The 18,674-nt window shown below is 49.2% G+C and overlaps 3 protein-coding genes across 7 annotated transcripts in view; 1 reads left to right on the top strand and 2 right to left on the bottom strand.

Annotated features, from left to right (window-relative positions):
* Positions 1-7,819, bottom strand: IRGQ (immunity-related GTPase family, Q). The gene is made up of 3 exons (XM_004694171.2): positions 7,515-7,819; positions 6,696-7,230; positions 1-4,986 (listed from the first exon to the last, which is right to left on the bottom strand). The coding sequence occupies exons 2-3, from the start codon at positions 7,226-7,228 to the stop codon at positions 3,651-3,653; spliced, it is 1,869 nt and encodes a 622-aa protein (XP_004694228.1). The 5' UTR covers positions 7,229-7,230; positions 7,515-7,819; the 3' UTR covers positions 1-3,650.
* A 30-nt stretch (positions 7,820-7,849) lies between these two features.
* On the top strand, positions 7,850-11,505 carry ZNF576 (zinc finger protein 576). Of its 3 annotated transcripts, none has more exons than XM_012733681.1 (3): positions 7,850-7,997; positions 8,623-8,720; positions 10,296-11,505. In XM_012733681.1, exons 2-3 carry the CDS (start codon positions 8,636-8,638, stop codon positions 10,721-10,723), a joined length of 513 nt encoding a protein of 170 aa, XP_012589135.1. In that variant the 5' UTR covers positions 7,850-7,997; positions 8,623-8,635; the 3' UTR covers positions 10,724-11,505. The 3 variants fall into 3 exon arrangements, with proteins under 3 accessions (XP_012589135.1, XP_012589136.1, XP_004694227.1); XM_012733682.1 differs by lacking the exon at positions 7,850-7,997 and adding an exon at positions 8,006-8,114; XM_004694170.2 differs by lacking the exon at positions 7,850-7,997 and adding an exon at positions 8,125-8,392.
* A 4,815-nt stretch (positions 11,506-16,320) lies between these two features.
* ZNF428 (zinc finger protein 428) overlaps positions 16,321-18,674 on the bottom strand; it is an 8,558-nt gene continuing 6,204 nt past the window's right edge. For all 3 annotated transcript variants that reach the window (XM_004694169.2, XM_012733680.1, XM_012733679.1), the window contains exon 3: positions 16,321-16,973. In XM_004694169.2, coding sequence (XP_004694226.1) covers positions 16,474-16,973 — 500 coding nt within the window. In that variant the 3' untranslated portion in view covers positions 16,321-16,473. The remainder of the gene's footprint in view (positions 16,974-18,674) is intronic.

Raw genomic sequence — 18,674 nt, 5'->3', positions numbered from 1 at the left:
ATTAATTTTTATTCATTTCTCCAAAAGCACCACAGGCACACCACACCCTTGATTTGTTCTTCATGGTTGCCCTTTCCAATGGACACAAGTCTCTCCCTCATTATCCAGAAGTGTACAGAATTCAACTAAGGTGCTGCAGTTGTGTCATCCACTTAAAGTTTTGTACCTGTTCTGCTTCCAGAGATGGCAATACCAAGACAAAATATACATTCCCTCCAATTCTTGCCTGAGGGACTTCTAGCCTGAGGTGCCATGCAGATAACCGAGAGCAGCCAGTGAGCCATCTACAAGGGGTTGTCTTTTCTGCGTGGACGATCCCAGAAGATGCCTCACTAGCAACCTTATACCTCTACAAAGCCTAGAATTCAATCTCATTGAGAAAGTAGGCAGCTACCCCACCAGAGCAGTCACGGCACTCAGGTGCCACATACAACTATATAACCACAAGCAGCACCAAGACACAAACAAATTTGCTTCTCCTGTTGGGTGAAGGCAAAGGAAGTTTGGGACAGAGCAGAGGTTGTCAGACAGGGCCAAGTCAGAGACAGTGTCTAAGTAGTAGAAAAAGAGGTCACTTTACAAACAAGGACGTGGGGGTGAGACAGTATACCCAGACTGGAGTCATCTTGGTGCTTCCCACACTGTGTGTGGGCACCCAGGTAGAGGTGTATGGGCAAGGGAAACTAGATGAACATGTGAGCCCCCAATGCATCTGGCTACCCAGACCATGTGTGTGTGGGACACAGAATGAATTAGGTACATACACATGCTCAGACTCAGTACCCCGAAGAGGGAGGTGCTGTATAAATGGCTTGCCTGAAGTCTCCACCAAAGTCAGTAGGACATCCGACACTAGGACTATGCTGATAGAATTTCTTGTGGTAAAGGAAATGTTCTAGATCTGGGCTGTGCAATGTTGTAGCCACTCACTACACTTGAAATGTGGTGCACTCGACTGGGAAAACGAGTTTAAAATTTCACATACTTCTAGTTAATATAAAAATGGATACTTGTCTCAGTTACTAAATGACTATTTACTATAACTGGGACAACTGGATGATGAATTTACATCTTCAAACATGAATTTTATGAGATCTAAATCGAAGTCTTTCTGACGTAAACTTAGTGTCTGGATTGAGATGTGCTAAGTCCAAGCCACACACCAGATTTCAAAGGCTTAGGATAAGAGAATATAAAATAGCTCATGAATAGTTATATTATACTTATCATAGGTTGAGATGATCTGTTGAATACACTTGGTTAAGACACATTAGTTTCACGTTTCCTTTTGCTTTTTCAATGTGGTTGCTAGAAAAATTAAAACGACAAGTGACTGACATACTATTTCTGCCAGACATAGTGCTACTATGATTCTGGTCTTTGTAGCTTTGCCCTGCAATTCAGTGCTCTTCCCATCTTGGCTGTCTTCAACTGTGATGGGACAAATGTTATCAGTTCAAGTTGGATGGAGGAACCATCTTCTCAGGATTTATCCCTCAGGTCGGGTTACCTTTGTCTTCTGTTAGCAAAGGAAACAGGAGTTGGGGGGTAGGAAGTAATATTTATGGTTCTCATTCAGTCCTTTCATTCCATGGGTGGGAAAATAAGGCACTGGTCTGAGTCACACATGGGGACAAATGACAGAGGGTGTCTGTTCCTCTGGCCCCCTGACCTCAGACAGGGGCTTTCTCTTCCATTCAATGCTGGTTTCTCCCCACCTCAATCCTTTTCCCTGTTGTGGCAAGAGGAAGGCCATCTAAAATCCAGCCTGAATTCTGCCACTGACTGAGAAATTAAAATAATAAATATCTACTAAGCATCTACTGTGTGTCAGCACTGTCCAGGTGCTGGGGATACAGCAGAGAACAAGACAGGCAAGGAGATAATAGCAGCTAAAACAGATTAATAAATAAATACATATAAATAACTTTTGACAACAAGAGTTGCTACAAGGAAAATCAATCTGCCCAGATGGATACTGAGGGTATGCAAGCTGCTTATGTTAGAATGGGCAAGGAAGGTCTCTTTAAGAGGTATGTGAGCCAAAACCTGACTGACAAGAAGCCAATCATGCGAAAATCTAGGGGCAGAGTATTCTAGGCAGAAAACTAAGCATCAAGTGCAAAGGTCCTGAGGCAGGACCCAAAGCAGTCCAGTTAAGCATCAAAGGAAGATCTATCAGGCTGACTGGGGGCTTTAATGGGGGCAGAGGAGAATAGGCAGGGGTCAACTCACATAGGGCGTTGCTCTGTGCTGCTGGGTCCAGATCCTGCCCTCTTTGGGCTTTGCTCCCCCAAAATATGACTCAGGTTCCATCCTTCCTATTTTTGACAAAGAAGAATCATGTGGCCTACGGCTTCTCTACATGTAGATGGCAGTCTAGAACATTCTAGGCACCGTGGTTTCTGCCTTTGCCTCACTCTGCACATTCCCAGAGTCTGGGACACCTACCCAGCTGTCTAGTGGGCCTGGGGGCTCACCGTAGCATTCTATATGCACACCAGAAGGCAGAGCCACTTGGGAAACCTGAGGGAGCCCACACAGAAATGCTTGGGTCAGTGCAGCAGAAAAGCTACTTTTCCAAAAAGGCAGGTGAGCAAAATTCCAAGGCCAGAGAAGACTAAGGTTTAATGACAGAAGAAACCAAGACCAAAAAAAGATAGATACTCTCGAAGGAGAGGGACAAAGGAACAGACTCCCCAGGGAGCTCCTGAATTGCCCAGCACCTGTAAAATGGGGACGGTCACATCCCTCCCTAGTCAAATTCACAGAGAGAGAGGGCAGTTGCCAGGATCCAAAATCCTTAGGGATTTGTGAAAGATACCTCTGAGGTAGAAGTTTCTGCTCTTCCACACCAGAAGGCCTGATTTCTGGTCTCTAGCTACCCCCAGAGCCCACTGTTATTGTGGGATCATCCTCTCCACAACAGTTGGGAGAGGAATCTACCTCACCAGGCCCCTGGGGAACAAATGCTAGGCAGTCCTCTCCTCCACAAGAGACTAACATCTTCAGCGCCCCCCAGCCCCAGTCCCTCCACATGCAGACCTTCCGTCACCCAGTGATTATGAATGAAGCACCACAGCCCTCTTGGAACCAGGTCTGAGAACCCAGTCACCTTCTTCCCTCTGAAGATTCAAAGCCCACAGCCTCTTGAGAAACTGGAAGGCCACAGTGTAGGCCTATGCCCCCCAGGAAACCTAACCCCTATGTTCCACTGTGACTCAGAAGTCCAAGGGCTCTAACTCCTAGCAGCACTCAGTCCTCTAGTCCCCATCCTGAGGCAGGACTTCCACCCCTCCCCAACAACTCCATTCTACCCCCTTCTAGGCATCCGGCCTCTCTACTCCCTTTAGAATATGGATATTATGCCTTCTGGTCCCCAGGAAGATCAGGAGCCTGGTCCTGGAGATTCTGGGAGCCAGGTAACTAGACATCACAAAGCCATCCCAGTCTGTGCCCTCACCAAATTCAGCACACAAGATTTTGAGTGGCGGCCTACTGCTCTATTATCTGAGACCCAAACATTCCACACTGGAGTCTGGACCCCCAAACCCACTCCCTCTAACCGGGTATTTGAGTCCTCAGGCCCTGGCAGAGCTAAGCAGCCAGGATGCTGGGCACCCCGGTGGGCCCAGCCCTCATCCCCGTGCTCACTGGGCAGGCACATGGGGCGCCAGCACAGCCTCAGCGTCAGCCAGCATCTCGTCGAGGGCCTGCAGCAGGACACCATGTGCAGCGCGGTAACCCAGGCCACCAGTGGCTGCTGCACCACCCGCAGGCCACAGGAAGGAGAGTGCCCCTAGTGCTGCACCCCCTGCAGTGCCCTCTCCAGCCCAGGCCCCCAGCCTTGCCTCCACTTCTGAGCGTGTCACTGGGCCAGGGAAACACGTGCGCTTTGCTAGTTCCCCAGGAGCCAGACCCAGTGCACGCTCCCGTCGAGCTAAAGCTGCAGGCTCAAGTCCCAGTGCCCGCCGCCACTCTGCCAGCTGACCCCGAAGAAGGGCCACATCACATGCCCAGCCGAGGCCCGGGACCGGTGCGGCCGCCGCCGCCAGACTAGCTAACAGGGCTGGCCGCCAAGCCCCTGCACGCAGTGCTGCAGCCTTCTTTCGGGCAGCTTGGGGAGAAGCAGGCGGCAGTGCCAAGAGAAGCGCCCCAGCTTGTGCTGGGGGGAGCAGACGCTGCAGCCACTGGCAGAGGCCAGGGAGTCCACCCCGGTGCAAAGGAAACACCGGGGGCAGTGCCTCTTCCAGCACCTCCCAAGTCTCATCCTCAGGGCTCAGTGCAGCCGTATGCACTGAGTCCCCACTGCTTGATTTCTTCACACTGATGCCAACTTGTGGCAACCTCTCTGCGCCTGCTTTCTCTGAATCTTCCCCACTACCTACTTCCTGTGACCCAGTGCCATGTTTCTCTCTTTTCTCACTGCCAGCACTTTCCATGCCCTCTCTGCTGGCACCCCCCAAGCTCTCAAGGCCAGACTTCTCAGCCTTTTCCTCTTCATCCAGAGACTCTGGGTCTTCACCCTCACCATCTGTACGCACACAGACCAGTGGCGCATCTGGAGGCACTAGAGTCCGGACTTGGGCCCAATCCTTCTCAGTGGGGGGACCCGGGGTGACGAGGATGAGGGCGTCAAAGTGGGTTGAGTGGGACACTGCAGCAGTGTCGGCAGAGCCCAGAGGCACAGTCCAGAACACTACATTAGGGCGCTCTGGTGCTGGGTAGGGTGTGGGTCCTGCAGGTAACGAAATAGGCACAGCTCCTGGGTCACCGGGATCCAACCCAAGTAGCAGGTTCAGCACAAGAGAGACATCCCTTGTGCCGGCCACTGCCAGGTCCAGCCGTGCGCTGCCCAGTCGCTCCAGGCCAGCACGAACCCAAGACAGCGCTGCCTCCAGGCCACCGGTCTCAAAGGCCTCACGAACAGCCTCCAGCTCTGCAGCACCCAGCACCTCAAAGCCATCCTGGGCTGGTGGCAGGAGTCTGTAGGGAAAGGAAAAGGGGTCAAAAGCAGAAGCTCTAAAATGGTGAATCAGCAAGCGAGAGAGGTCCAGGTTATGATGACCCAGGTAAAGTGTTCTGAATAATCCCCAGTAAGGCAGGAGCAAGACAGGGATGAGTGAGATTGATGCCTAGCAGAGCTATGAAGAGGGAGGGGCTTAACCTGGGATAGGACAGGTTTCCAACAGAGCCTAAAATGAGAACCTGGCTAAGTCTTCCCAGGAACAGTCTTTGGGGAAGGGAAACAGTCTTTCCTAAGAGAAGGCTGCTTGACCAAAATAAATTTTTTTTTTTGCTAATAAACTTGGTCCTGCCTTTTTTATACCATGAAAACCTTCCATTTGGTAGAATCCTTTGTGGAGGGACAGCTTTTTGGAGGGACTTGCAGGGTTAAGAAAAGGCAATGCTAGGCAGGGCAAAACTCACAAAACCCACTCACCGAGTGAAAAGAGGGGATGATAAAGGTTTGGGGGAGGATATTCAGAAAAAAAACAAAGCTCAATGAGGGTGTGGCTGTACAGAGATTACCAGCTTGCACAGCCAGTGAGCTCTTCAAACTTTTTGCCTGGGGAGTGTATTTGGGTAGGTCGCAGCTTCTCCTGGAGTTCTAGCTAGGCAGATGGACTTTAAAACTCAAGAGCACTCACAAGAGGCAGGATCATGAGGATGGGGTGGGACCTCCAGCTGACCCTAGCTGGAAGTGGGGCTGAAATGACAGAAAAGGTTAAACATAAGAGTGTTGGGTTAGGGTGGAGTCTCCCTGACTTCAAACTTCTGAGAATTTCAGAAGCAACTGGCAGTGGAACTAATGTCATAAATTTTAAACATCTCTCAGATAATAGGTCTAGTCAAAAGGAGGGGACTTTTTGTGTGTGCGTGATTTAAAAAAAAAAAAAAAGATTTTATTTATGCATACAGAACTGGGGTACAGGCCAGAGGTGCAGGAGTGGTGAGAGAATTCACCAGAGACAGAGCAGGGAGCAGAACAGGCCGACTGACAAAATACACTGCTGAGGGGTGCAGCAGGTAGGTCAGGAGAGGTCTGCCATGCCATGTGGATCACCTCTGGGGTGCAGATCCAACTCATGCTGAAGTGGCTTTAGCTTCTTAGTGCTGTGCTTTAACCAGCTGAGCCACCAGGGAAGCGCCCCCCCCTTTTTTTTTAATGAAAGAAACAACAGGCCTAAAATGGGGTCTTTTGTGTTGAGGCCCACCAAGACTTAAGATCTAACGTAATTGTAGTTCAGCCTCTCCCAAAAGCAGAACTTTAAACCAATCAATCTGGAGTTTCCAGAACTGCAGTGGGAAGATAATTTGTAGGTCAAGATCGCCCCTCCCTTCCCCTAAGGGAAGGCTGCTTGATCAAAATAAAACAATTTTTTTTTTTTTGGCTAATAAACTTGGTCCTGCCTTTTTTATACCATGAAAACCTTCCATTTGGTAGAATCGTTGAAGAGCCCTTCTACTTGCTAGATGAGATGCTGTCTATGACTTGTTTAATAAAGCCAATTACATTCCCTAAAATAACAAAAGAAAACAAAATGGTGGGGGAGTAACCTGGATAAGGGAGCCCGGTCTCCCGCAGATACATTGTTAAGGTTTGCCTCCAATTCCTTAGGGGCGGAGTCTGTGTACCCCAAGAGCATCTAGTCTAAAGGACCAGGCCTCCCCAGCTCATCAAAAACACTCACCTCTGCAGCGGCTCCGCCCGGCTCCGCAGCGCAGCCCGCAGGCGCTCCAGCTCCTCACAGCCGGCACTGCTGCTGCTACAGTCCGCCTGCAACACGAATAGAGCCGCGGCTCCCAGCCCCGCGCTCTCCAGAAGGGCCGTTGTCTGGTCCCGGGCCTGGGCTTCATTCTGTGAATCCCCAGGACGGAGATTCCGCACAGCTAACAGTGGGGTCCCCCGAGCCAGGGCTGACCGCGCTGCCTCCCCTAGCGCCGGGGCTAGGGGCTCTGCGTTACCCTCGGGGTCTGGCAGCACCAGTACCAGCACGTTGGCCTCGGCTGCCCACGGCCCCGGCGCTGCTGGTGGGCAACTCAGCTCTCCCAAGAAGAGACCTGGCCCCGCAGCTCGCAGGCTAGGAAGCCCGGAGTCCGGCCGTCCTTCGGGGATCTCAACTGTCTCCACATCATTGTTGCACAGCGCTGAGATCAATGCGGACTTTCCTGAGCCCGGGGGCCCCAAAAATAAGGCAGTCACATCACCTCGTGGCGTAGGCATAGCTGCAAAAAAAGGGGGTCAGAAAGACCTTTGTCAGAGAGCACCAAGTCTTTTTCTTTCCGAGCCGCCTCTCCCTGGTATCAGACTACAGTCCTCCACCTGGTCCCCTTCTTCCAGTCTCGGATGTCACTCCCCAGGACGTAGAAAATCTGGCGCCCGGGTCCTATTCCTCAGGGACCCCGAAGTCCTTTCTCGTCTTCAAAAACAGAAATCCGGGATCGAGTCCCTTCCTCCCTTAGGGGCACAGAGGTTTTTATCCTCTCTCCTTCCCTTCGAAATCACCCACCGAGCAAAACAGCAGATGCACCGCAGAGCGGTTGGTGGCTGCTGACTCGCCCGCTAAAGAAGCCCCGCCCTTGGGGTCGGACGGATGGAGGCCGATGAGGCTAGAGAGCTGGGATCTGGGGTCTTCTTGGCACGTTCCGGGGGCTCTAATCTGACGTCAGTGCTCTTAGGAGTGGGTGTGTCTTAGATGCAAGATCTAGTGGCACACAGCCCTTCGCAGCGCCTGCGCAGTACGGCGTGGAACGCTCGCTCTAGTACCTCCGCTGCTGTCCAGCTAGAACAATAGGGAGCCCAGGCGCCTGCGCACTAGGGGCAACTACCTACAGCGCTGAGGACTCCGGCACAGGTGGCTTTGACGTCATCATAACGCGACCTGATTTAGAGAAGGACCCTCTCGTTATTTTGAGGACCGGGAGGGCACGACTAAATCACTGCCGGATAGCAATCCGGGTTCTCGGCCCCGAGAGGCTCGTCAGGCAAAAGGGTGTGGAAACCACTGGGACCCAGAGATTCAGTGCGCTTAACCCGCTTCCCTCCAGGTGGCGGCGCTGTGACCGGCGACTGGCCCGCGCGACGAAAGGCAGCCAGCGCTCTGCTGTCGGTAGAAAAAAAAAAAAAGGCCTGCGCTGGCTGCCCCGGGAGCAGGGACTCGAGGGCAGTGCTTAGGGCAACGGGACACAGCGACTGAAGGCGTGCGTGGGAGGCTGGGACTCTGGGTGGAAGAGTTAGAGAAGGCTCGCTCCCTGGAAGAGGCTGGCTAAAAAATCTGGGTACCACTACCTGCCACAAGACATGTGAGAAAAGGGGATGATGGTGCCAAAGATCAAGGGCCCAGCGCTCAGTTCAGCAAGTTTGACTTAGATCATAGGTGTCATACAGGTGAGAAGGCTCCAAGAGGAGTCACAACCCTAGGAAGTTCGGCGGGGGGGGGGTGTCGAACCTTCTCTAGTATTAGAATTCAAGATGGTATCTCTTGAGGGGGGCACCAAAGGTGTGAGGTCTGGCAGGAAAGCCTCTCTATCACAGGTCACAGGACCAGAGGCTCCACTAAGGCTGGCAACAGATGACTTCATTTATTATTCTATTTTGCGTGCTCCTCTCTCGATTAGAGTCCCAGTCACCATGGAAGGTGCACACCGGGAAGAGACCAGGGAACAGCAGGATTCATCCAAGGAGAGGAATCCCCGCAGTCCAGGAGGCAACATCTGTGAGTACTGCTGGCCAGTGGAGGGTGGGGTGCAGAAGTTGATGCTAAAAGGATTTCTCTAGCATTCCAACATCCAAAATGTTACAGGGACTTGCTTGTTGGGAAGGGGCTGTAATGGCCTCTGCACTGCCCTCCCATGTCTGCGCTGCCCTCCCATGAACAGCCATTCCCCAGCCATAACTTTCACTAGACTTGGATATACCCACTCAGCTCTGTCCACATAAGCAGGAATGGTATGCAGTTCAAAGAGTGGCATCCAGAGGACTGGGGTGGGAAAGGGCAGACATCTATAGCAGTCCAGGGGTTCTGGTCCCAACTCTGCCTCAGGCTTGAGTTACTTGGATCTGTTTCCCTGTTCTTCAAAAGGGGAACGCTTGCCGTTTTTGAAGGTAGCACTTTGACATACAACAGCCTTTATGGAATGTTTATTATGTGTTGGAGGTGTTTTATAAGAGTCTAACATTCATTATTTAATTCAGTCGTAACAGATTCTGTGGAATTGGTTCTTTCACCTTCAGATGGGGGAACGGAGGCAGAGAGATTGTCGCTTAACAGTAAGGGCCACAGCACCCACGCCTGCAGCCAAAGATCAGCAGGAGCACACCTGTAGTTAACAAGTTGGATTTATTACTCATTGCCCTAGGGAAGCACAGATAACATGGGGGAACCAGGGGAATGTCAATGAGAGGGTCAGGGCTTATGAAAGGTTTTGGGCTTGTAATGTGGGGAAGGTTTCAAGGAAGAGGGGCTTTGCTCTAGATTGGATGCTGCCAGGAAGCAGAAGCAACTGTGTGGTTGGCCATCTTAATACATCTAGGAAGAAGGAACGAGGTTAAAATCAGGGGTGGAAAAGATGAAGCAATAGCAGCTGCCAGTCAGGGGGTTGTTCGGTCACTTTTGTGGCTTGGACAATGCCCACATCTTGTCCGCGTTCAGATATTACTATGGTGTGGTCTTGTCTTGATTTACTCGTAATAGTGTGGCCTTCTGTGACAGTACTCAATAAACTTGATGCTCAATATCGCTGAGTACCAGGCCTGCTCCCAGATGTCAGGGGCTTTCCTTTTTCTGGATAGCAATTGCAAGCCATTTTATAACACTGTTCTAAAGCACTTTATACAAGTTAATTCCAACAACTCTGTGAAGTAGATACTGTCAGTTGCTATTTCATGTGCCAACTAAGGAAACTTGTCCTTCCTTTGGGTCTGTTTCCCTGTTCTACAAAAGGGGAAAGCTTGCTATTGGTAAAAGTAGCCACTTTGACATATAACAGCAGGATTATAGGCAGTCGGGCTCCAAAGGCTGTGCTTTATTTATAAACTCTGCAGACCCTGGGTTCCAATTCTGATCCCCATGTGTCATTTCCTGGCCTTGTTATTGTGGGCAAGTTGTCTAACCTCTTGAACCTCCAACTGCTCGTTTATAAAATGGCTCCAGTAATAGCTTGCCTGTACTGTTCAGCACTACTGAGCTATGCACATACTAAGCACTATTAGTTGTTGACATGATTCTGGAGCTTAGGAGAGGTCCTGGAGACTCCTAGGGCCTCCCCCGACCTCTCCCCACATCCCTCAGGCCACCTGGGGGCCCTGCAGTGCACTCGCTGCCTCATCACCTTCGCTGATTCCAAGTTCCAGGAGCGTCACCTGAAGCGGGAACACCCAGCGGACTTCGTGGCTCAGAAACTGCAGGGGGCCCTCTTCATCTGTTTCACCTGCGCCAGATCCTTCCCCTGCTCCAAGGCCCTGATCGCCCACCAGCGCAGCCATGGTCCACTTACCAGGCCCTCCCTGCCAGCCACACCTACCTCTGCCCAGCCCACCTTTCCCTGTCCTGACTGTGGTAAGAGCTTTGGGCAGGCTGCTTCCCTGAGGCGGCACCGCCAGGCACACCAGGCTTGCACCCCACCTGGCCCCTTTGCTTGCACTGAGTGTGGCCAGGACTTTGCCCAGGAAGCGGGGCTGCATCAACACTACATCCGGCATGCCCGGGGGGAGCTCTGAGTGGGGCTTAAGTCTTGCCTGGGACAATGGAGACTGGCTGGTGGGGTCCTCCTGTGATATGGGATGGAAACCTTGAGATTTGCTTCTCTCCATGGAAAAGCAAAGGGCTCCTGATAATGCTTTTTTGTGCTTCAGTTTTTGGAGGACACAGAGGCCTTCAGGGAAACTTTGACAATAGTGAGATCTTTTGTTTTCAAAAAATGAGTGAAAAAGAGAGGGAAAATTGTTCTTTGTATCTCCCTCATTCCCAATTAAATAGTCGAAATTACAACTAGCTACAGATTGTGTAATCACCTTTAATTCTTCCCAGATGGATGCCATGGGCTACGGAAGCAAATTGTCCTGGCTCTGTGCCTGAGGGAGCAGGGAAAGCAAGGTGTTGTTGGTCTGTAATGCCAACTATGGGTCCCAGATGTGAAACAACTTGTGCCTTTGGGGCAGCAAAGTTGGGAGTTGTACTCTGATCCACTGGGAGTTGCAGTTTCTGTCCCTGTCCCCCTAATCCCCAACACCACCAGCCTTTCCTACTCAAGGAGGGGCCAGGACATTGGGCCCTTCAGAAAATTTATTGCTAATTTAAATAATTTTGTGTACTAGTCTGGTCATGGACTATTTTTTTTTATATATATGTAGGTGAGAGGGCATGAATAAACTAACAGAAATAGTATCTAAAAACAGAAAAGGTGTAAGTAAAAGATAAACAACAATGCCTGCTGTGCTCCAAAAAAAAAAAAATTACCCATGCTGAAATAACCATTGTTAATGTTCTGGTAAATTTCCTTGCATTTTTAATATATTTTATCATAATTAAAAAAAATAAAGTTGATATATTAACACATAGAACCCCAGTAGGTCTATATTAAAATATACAGGGATCTCTGTTTTCGAGCATGCGTCCCCACGGAACATACGAAGGGCACAGGGAGCAAGGAAGCTCTGGGCAGAGCTGGCCTGGCCCTGTGGAGAAACTGGCTTGGAATCAAACAGAGATACCTTCTGTTTCCTGTTGCACTTGGCCTACATTGGAGACTTCCCAGGAAGATCCTGTTTTCACTCTCCTGAAAGGCACAACCCTGGGTTTCTATTATCTATAGTAGCAAAGCAGAAGCTACAGCAAGCTAAGGCTGAGCATTGGGTATTTCCATCAGACTGGAAACTAGTCCCACCAGGCCATCTTTCCTCCCTTGACTACCTGCCCTTTCCCTAGAGATAATGGTTGATGCCCTACATACAATAATCAGAGGCTAGTTAGACTGAAGGCTTTTTTTTTTTTTTTAGACTGAAGGCTATTTTTAAAGCCCATAGGTGAGATGGATGTGGCAGAGAGTGATAGCTAATGCCTCATTTTTAGCTAAGCTCATAGTTGCTACAGAAACTACATTTCTCAGATTCCCTTGCATTTAGATATGGCCATGTGACTAAGTACTGGCTGAATTCCTGCGTAGAGTCCTCAAGCTTCAGAAAGGGACATGCTTTTCTTGTCTTCCTGCCTGGAATGTGAACGTTCCAACCATGTCCGTGAGTTGGACCATGAGAGCAACACATGGGATGAAGCAATAATACAGAAGCAGCCTGGGTCTCTGGTCAACATCAGAGAGTGGAAGCCTCCATATCAGCCCTAGGATATATCCACTTCCACACTGTTTTATAAGAGAAAAGTAAACCTCTATCTTACTTAAGCATTTACTTTGGGTCTATCAAAGAATTTGCAACTAAAGTGGGGGCCTGAAAACTATGCACCCCCACCTGGTTTTGCAAATAAAGTTTTACTAGAACAGTGATGCTCATTCACTTACGTACAGTCTACGTACAGCAGTCTATGACTGCTTTCATGTAGAACAGTGGACTTTAGTATGGTCCAAAGCCTAAAATAGTTACCATCTGGCCCTTTACAATAAGTTAGCCAATCCCTGTCTAACTGATAGACACAAACCCACTCTGAGCGTGGAAGTAGGAGGATACTACCTCTAGCAAGGGAAAGGGGTGGGGAGGGAGAGAGAGATTTGGGGAAGGGTCACACCTTACACCTCTGCTGGAGTGACTGATGAGAAAAATGGTTTATGGAGTCACCTGTCATAATTTTTTCCTAAAATATCAACCTCAAAGCCAAATTATTTCCTGTGACTTCAGGTGAAAGCACCAAAGTTTCTGACCCAGATGTTTCCCACCACTCCCAAAAAGGTTCCCCAATATGAAACTTGATTATCTAATCTCATACATGCTCCCAATACAGAGAGCAGCCTGCCCTAGAACACTTAGTTTCCTCCTCTCCAGATGTCATAGATTTCTAATACTTTAAATAGCACCCCTGATGACTTCCAAATCTTTATCTTCATTACAAACCCCAGACTTCCTCCATGAAAAACAGCCACTTGGATGACAAATGGAATTTCAAAATGGGTCAACATGACTCGGCAGCCCCCTCAATAACACAACTGCTGTGTTATTAGTTAAACCCCAGATCTACATCTGAATTCCTGAGCCTTACTACTTCTTATCCCAGCCTTAAGTTTCCTAACTGCTCTGCCTCCTACCTCAAAGCTCCTGTTGGATCATGGTCATCTCACTTCCCTTTTTTTATATCCCAGTTTTGAGAGGTGGGAGCTTCTTGTATATAATTAATTTCTGGACACCACTTTTCCAAGTTTTTGCTTTCAGCCTTCTAACACCTGTGTAGCTAATTCCCTGTATTGAATCTTCTTGGAATCCCTGGCTTGGTTATCATATCCTGACTGGGCATGAATAAATGAATGACCTGAATGGCAACAAACCAGGTCTCTTGATCCCAGTGTCTCTCATGATCATTAGAACATTTTGCCAATGGGTGCACAACTCTCTCCATTTGTGCTTAGAAAGCCCTCTCAGGGCAGAGAAGAGCTCAGACATGTCACTCTGGGAAACAAAAGCCATCTGACTGCTGTGAATGTCTGATTTTGCTAGGCCAAGTATGAAAGTCTCACCTCAAAGAGTTGGAGAAATGTCAGGTTTCTGAGATTGAAATTCTAGGATAAAAAGTTGGTTTTGAAAAATGCTTTCGTTTAGGCTACTATAACAGGCATCAAAAATGCAAATATCGGTAGAACCACAGAAACAACACCTGAGGAGAGAAATCAAGTACTATCCAAAAACTAACAAAGATGTAAGAAAATAAGTATCTCCTTGGGGGTCAAGCAGGTACGTAAATGAAGCAAGCAGGGTGTTAGGATTGGTCCAGATACCAGGCTGCAGGGAATGGGGACAACAGCACATGTGGGAATCCCTAAATACATATGACGTGTACAAATCCCATGGGGTTGTGGTTTCAGCAATCCAGAGCTCACAATTTCCTGGGAAGTGAGAAACCTCCATTTTTCTTTGAAATCTTCCCACTTTTAAATGTGATTAAAAAAATCTCACCTCTGGAGACAAAATACACTCCTGCAGTCAGATGGTGGCCATGGCCAATCTGCCATTTCTGGTGTGTGGCTTAGTGGCTAAGAGAAAGTGCCCTTCATTAGCTGTCTACATTCAAACATAGGTTCTACTTCTTACTAGTTGTGACCTCTAGCTGGGAACACAGTCTCTATGTGCCCAGTGGTAGCAGTTGTGAAATAGTCAAGCTATCAGCCCTACCTTCTCTTGCAGAGAAAAGTATTGTCAGTTTAATGGCCTACACAGCCTGGTCCTCGCACCTCTCTGACCTCTTAGCAGTCTTCCCTTGCCTTCTGCGACAACTGCCTTGTGACCCCTGTGTGTTCTTCCACAAACATTCCAACAGGCTTCCTCCTCAGGGGCTTTATACTTAATGTTCCCATAGTCACAGGGGCTTGCTCCCCTCCTCCAGGTGTTTGCTCAGGTATTGCCCTTTCTTGGTGAACTTTTTTCTGACCTATCTAATTGCTCCCCCACTCCCCTTTCCTCTACAGTACACATTACCTCCCAACAGTCTCGAGATTATATGGAAATTTTAAACACCTATCTATTTTCTCCATAATACTATAACCTCCACCAGTGCAGGGATTTTTTTTTTGTTCATCATACTTACTGCTCCATTCTCAGCTTCCAGATTTGTAGATGCTCTACAAATCCCTATTGAATGAATGTGCAAAAAAGTAACAGTCTCTATCTCATTTCGACCCCAAGCAACTGTCCTTATAGTGTGCTTAGCCTGGTCCACTGTGAGCACTAATTTAATGATGGCCATTACAGTAATTCAGGTTTATTCTTAAAGGCTCTTCTTAGTTGCCAAGCTTCTGTGAGTTACCACAAGTAAAGCGCATCAGAACAGAACATGGCATATAGGTGATGCATGGTAAATGGTAGCTGTCATTATAATTAGGCATCTGTTTTCAAAGGAACTGCAGAAACAAACTTCTGTGAATTAGGAGAAAGAGAGAGCCCAAGTTTCAAGGTTTCAAGACTAATGAACAGTCCTCTGTTAGCTCCTCTCTGACCTCATCCTTATAGTATTGCCTGCCCTAACCTCCTGCCCATGCCCCGCGACTCTGGCCTACTTGGCACTTGGCAGGCTCCTGCCACCTCCTGCCTGGATCACTCCTCCCATGGATGGATACGTGCTCCCCACTTCAGATCTCTGCTTAATCCCTCTAAGAGAGGACTACATTAGTTAAAACTACACCCCTCTTCCATTTCTCTTTTATTTTTCTCCACAGCATTTACCACCACCCAGCAGACGGTACATCTTGTTTACTGTCTGCACCCTCCCACCCCATATGTACTGTGAGGACAAGGATTTTATTTTATTCCCTGGTGTAGTCCCTATGTTTTGCACACAGCAGGGCCTCAAAAGGTATTTGTTAAGTGATTTAATGGATCACAGTCCCTACCTCACCGAGTTCTTGTGAGGCCCAATGATCTCATTGCACATAAAGTGCAACGTTCTCTGAGTGCTAGGAAAACGGCAGCTGTGATTATAATTAAGGTTCTATTTTCGTAAGTTCCTAGATGTACTTCTCCAAGTCAATATATATAAAGCTCTGAGACTGGCGCTTGGCACTCAGGAGGCAAAGCTATGATTATAATTAAAGTCCTCTTTATGACAGTTCTTAGGCAAAGTGGCAGAGAACATGAGCTGTACTCCACAAAACCTTTCCTGCTTCTGGGTGCTTGGCTAAGCTGCCCACCCAGACGCCTTGCAGTGAGCTAGGACACCTGACTAGGTTATTGGCAAAGGAACCTAAGTGGAAGCAGTCGGGCCACTCCGGTCCTGGCTGGTCAGAGGACCTTATAAGAGTGCTGCTCCCAGGCACTCCTGCCGGGCACCACCAGCCCTCCAGAACCATGTGGACAGCAGGAGGCTGAAGTGATGGCCTAGGGCCCTGACCTACCTCTGAAGAAGGGTTTCCCCCACCCTGAGACACCCACATGGACTGTTATGTGAGCAAGAAACAAAACTCCTTTGTTTGAATCTTTACATTATGGGATCTATGAATAAATACAGGAATCATTTAGTAAATGTTAATGATACTGGCAACAATGACTCAAATCCTCTCAAGGACCCAGGGGGTTGGTGGGATAAATGCCCAGGAGTATATAGCTCATACACACAAGCGCACATACAGATACACACACACCCCAAACACACACTGGACCAACACACAGAATTTGGCTTTTATTCTGGCCTTCACACATCTACTCTAAGACGACACAGGTATCCCAACCCCCAAGACCACCGTGAAACACCCCAATTTCCTCAGCCCCTTGCTCCCACCCCACTCCTTCAGCCAAGCTCCCTGGCTCAGGGGCTCTTCCTATACCTCCCCCCGGGCATGCAGCATGAAGTGGCCATGCAGCTCCCCAAGGTTGTCGAAGGAATCCTCACACTCAGTACACTGGTAGGTGCCTTCCTCCTCCTCCTCCTCCTCTTCCTCCCTCCCAGCTGGTCGACCCTCCCCAGCCCGAGGCGGCTCCTCCTCTTCCTCCCCAAGAGCCCTGCCTTCAGGGGCTGGTGCTTCCTGGGGGGCTGTAGCAGGGCAGCAGAGCCGGCAAGGTGGGGTGCCTGGAGGGGCCTCCCCAAGGGGTGAGCGGCCACAGAGCTGGCAGGGCTGGGCTGGGGGGCCCGGGGCCTGGGCTGCACGGGGGGCCCGACGGGAAGGGCCTCCCCGGCCCCCCCCCAGGCGCTGCTTCACCTTGTAGCCAGGGTCATATTCGGGATCATCTGTGGTCTCCTCTTCCTCCTCCTCCTCATCTTCTTCCTCTTCGGAGTCTGGCTCTGAGAGAGTGTATTCGGAGTCAGAGGAGTGCTCGGGGCCTGGAGGGTACAGAAGGGGAAAAAGACAGTGGCATCAGAAGACAGAGGGTCCTGCCTGGTTGTGCCTGCCATGAGCCATAGTCTGGGAAGGGAACTTGGGCACAAGCCTGTCCTTCCCCAAAGATGGGTCCCTACAAGAGAGGTGCAGCATCTATGCAGCAAGCAAATGAAAGCCTTGCAAAAGCTGCCATTTAGGAGTTTACTAATGATAAAAACAACAACAGTTTCCACTGCTATTTTATAAGTCCTGTTCTTACATATTAACTCATCGAATCCTTATAACTACCCTTTGAGGGACTGTATTATTATCCTTGACAAATGATGAAATCAAGGCACAGAAAGACTAGCATGAGTCACTAGCTAACAAGAAAAGCTAAATATGGGTAAAAACCACCAGAGGGTCATTCTAGGGAGCTAAACATTTGAACAAGTATATGTAGGTTTATATATAAATGCCTACTTAAGTGAATTAAAAATACTTAACACTGTTATTTAACAGGCAAGTAGGACATGTCTGAGACAAGTTTAGATTCAAAAAAAGGAAGAAGGGCCTTCCCTAGTGGCACAAGGGGTTAAGTCTCAGCACTGTGAAACTAAGGGAGCCACTGGAACACAAGTTCAATCCCAGCTAGGGAGCTAACTCACAAGGCACAGCAGACCTCTCCTGCCTCCCTGCTACTCCCCTCAGCAGTAGATTTCAGTAGATCTGCCTGTTCTGCTCCCTACTGTCTCTGGTGAATCCTCTCAACTCCCTGCACCTCTGGCCTATACCCCAGCTCTTATATGCATAAATAAATAATTTAAATCTTTAAAAAAATAAAGGAAGAAAGCTTCCAGTTGATTTACAAGAAAGGGTGACATCAGCAGTCTATATGGTGTATGACGCATAAGCACCAGTTGAGGCTGAGAAGCCTCATGGTGGCAGCAGTGTGAGAAACACCATGTTCTTCAGCTACAGTGGCAGGAACTGGCCAGGGCATCTAATAGGATTGCCACAGTCTTGTGCTTTATCCATCCAGGTCCCTTCCTCAGTTTCCTCAGCAGTGACTCTGGGCAGCAAACCAGAAGAATCCTGTCACAACTGAGCCAATCACGTGGGCTCCTCATGCACCCTGTGCATGCACCTGCCTCCTGGCCTTTGTCACCCTATCTGCAGATGGACCAAGGTTTGCTCCCTTCTCTCTGCCACATTCAAGTACCACCTATGAAGTGACACCCTTATCTAATTAACAATCCCTCCCCAGCATTCCCACTATCCCAGATGCTGTTTTTCCCTCCTTCTCATTTTATACAACACCTACTGGTATATGTACTGTCTGCACCCCCAGCAGGGATTCTGGCTCATTGCATCCCTAGAATACTTTCTCTGTGAATGGCACAGACATTCCATTTCTGAGGATTTTACACATGCTATTCCCTCTGGTGGGAAGGTCATGCTCTAATTTTCCCCATCATTCTTTAGGACTCAGTAGGAGATCCCCTTCCTTGGTGAGGCCATCCCAGATCTATTCATCCCAGGAAGCCAGTCACTTTTTTTGCCTTCAGGCTGGAACTATCCAAAGTCTGTTCCCCACCAAACCAGGGGGCAAGCCCTGACCCCTCCTCCAGGCCTTTGCCTCTGCCCTTGTCCCCCCTGGGGTGGCCTCTGCCATCTCTATTAGCAAGTCCTGCTCCTCTTTCAGGCTGGTGCACACATCATCT

This window comes from Condylura cristata, unplaced genomic scaffold, assembly GCF_000260355.1.
Source record: "Condylura cristata isolate star-nosed mole 26May11 unplaced genomic scaffold, ConCri1.0 scaffold00041, whole genome shotgun sequence".
Taxonomy (NCBI): domain Eukaryota; kingdom Metazoa; phylum Chordata; class Mammalia; order Eulipotyphla; family Talpidae; genus Condylura; species Condylura cristata.
This window is presented reverse-complemented; position numbering and strand designations above follow the sequence as displayed.

Coding starts and splice junctions, on each gene's coding strand:
- IRGQ (XM_004694171.2), bottom strand. CDS start 7,228: ATGCCTACGCCACGAGGTGATGTGACTGCCTTATTTTTGGGGCCCCCG. Junction 4,987..6,695: donor CGGGCGGAGCCGCTGCAGAG/GTGAGTGTTTTT, acceptor CTTTCCCTACAG/ACTCCTGCCACCAGCCCAGG.
- ZNF576 (XM_012733681.1), top strand. CDS start 8,636: ATGGAAGGTGCACACCGGGAAGAGACCAGGGAACAGCAGGATTCATCC. Junction 8,721..10,295: donor CAGTCCAGGAGGCAACATCT/GTGAGTACTGCT, acceptor CACATCCCTCAG/GCCACCTGGGGGCCCTGCAG.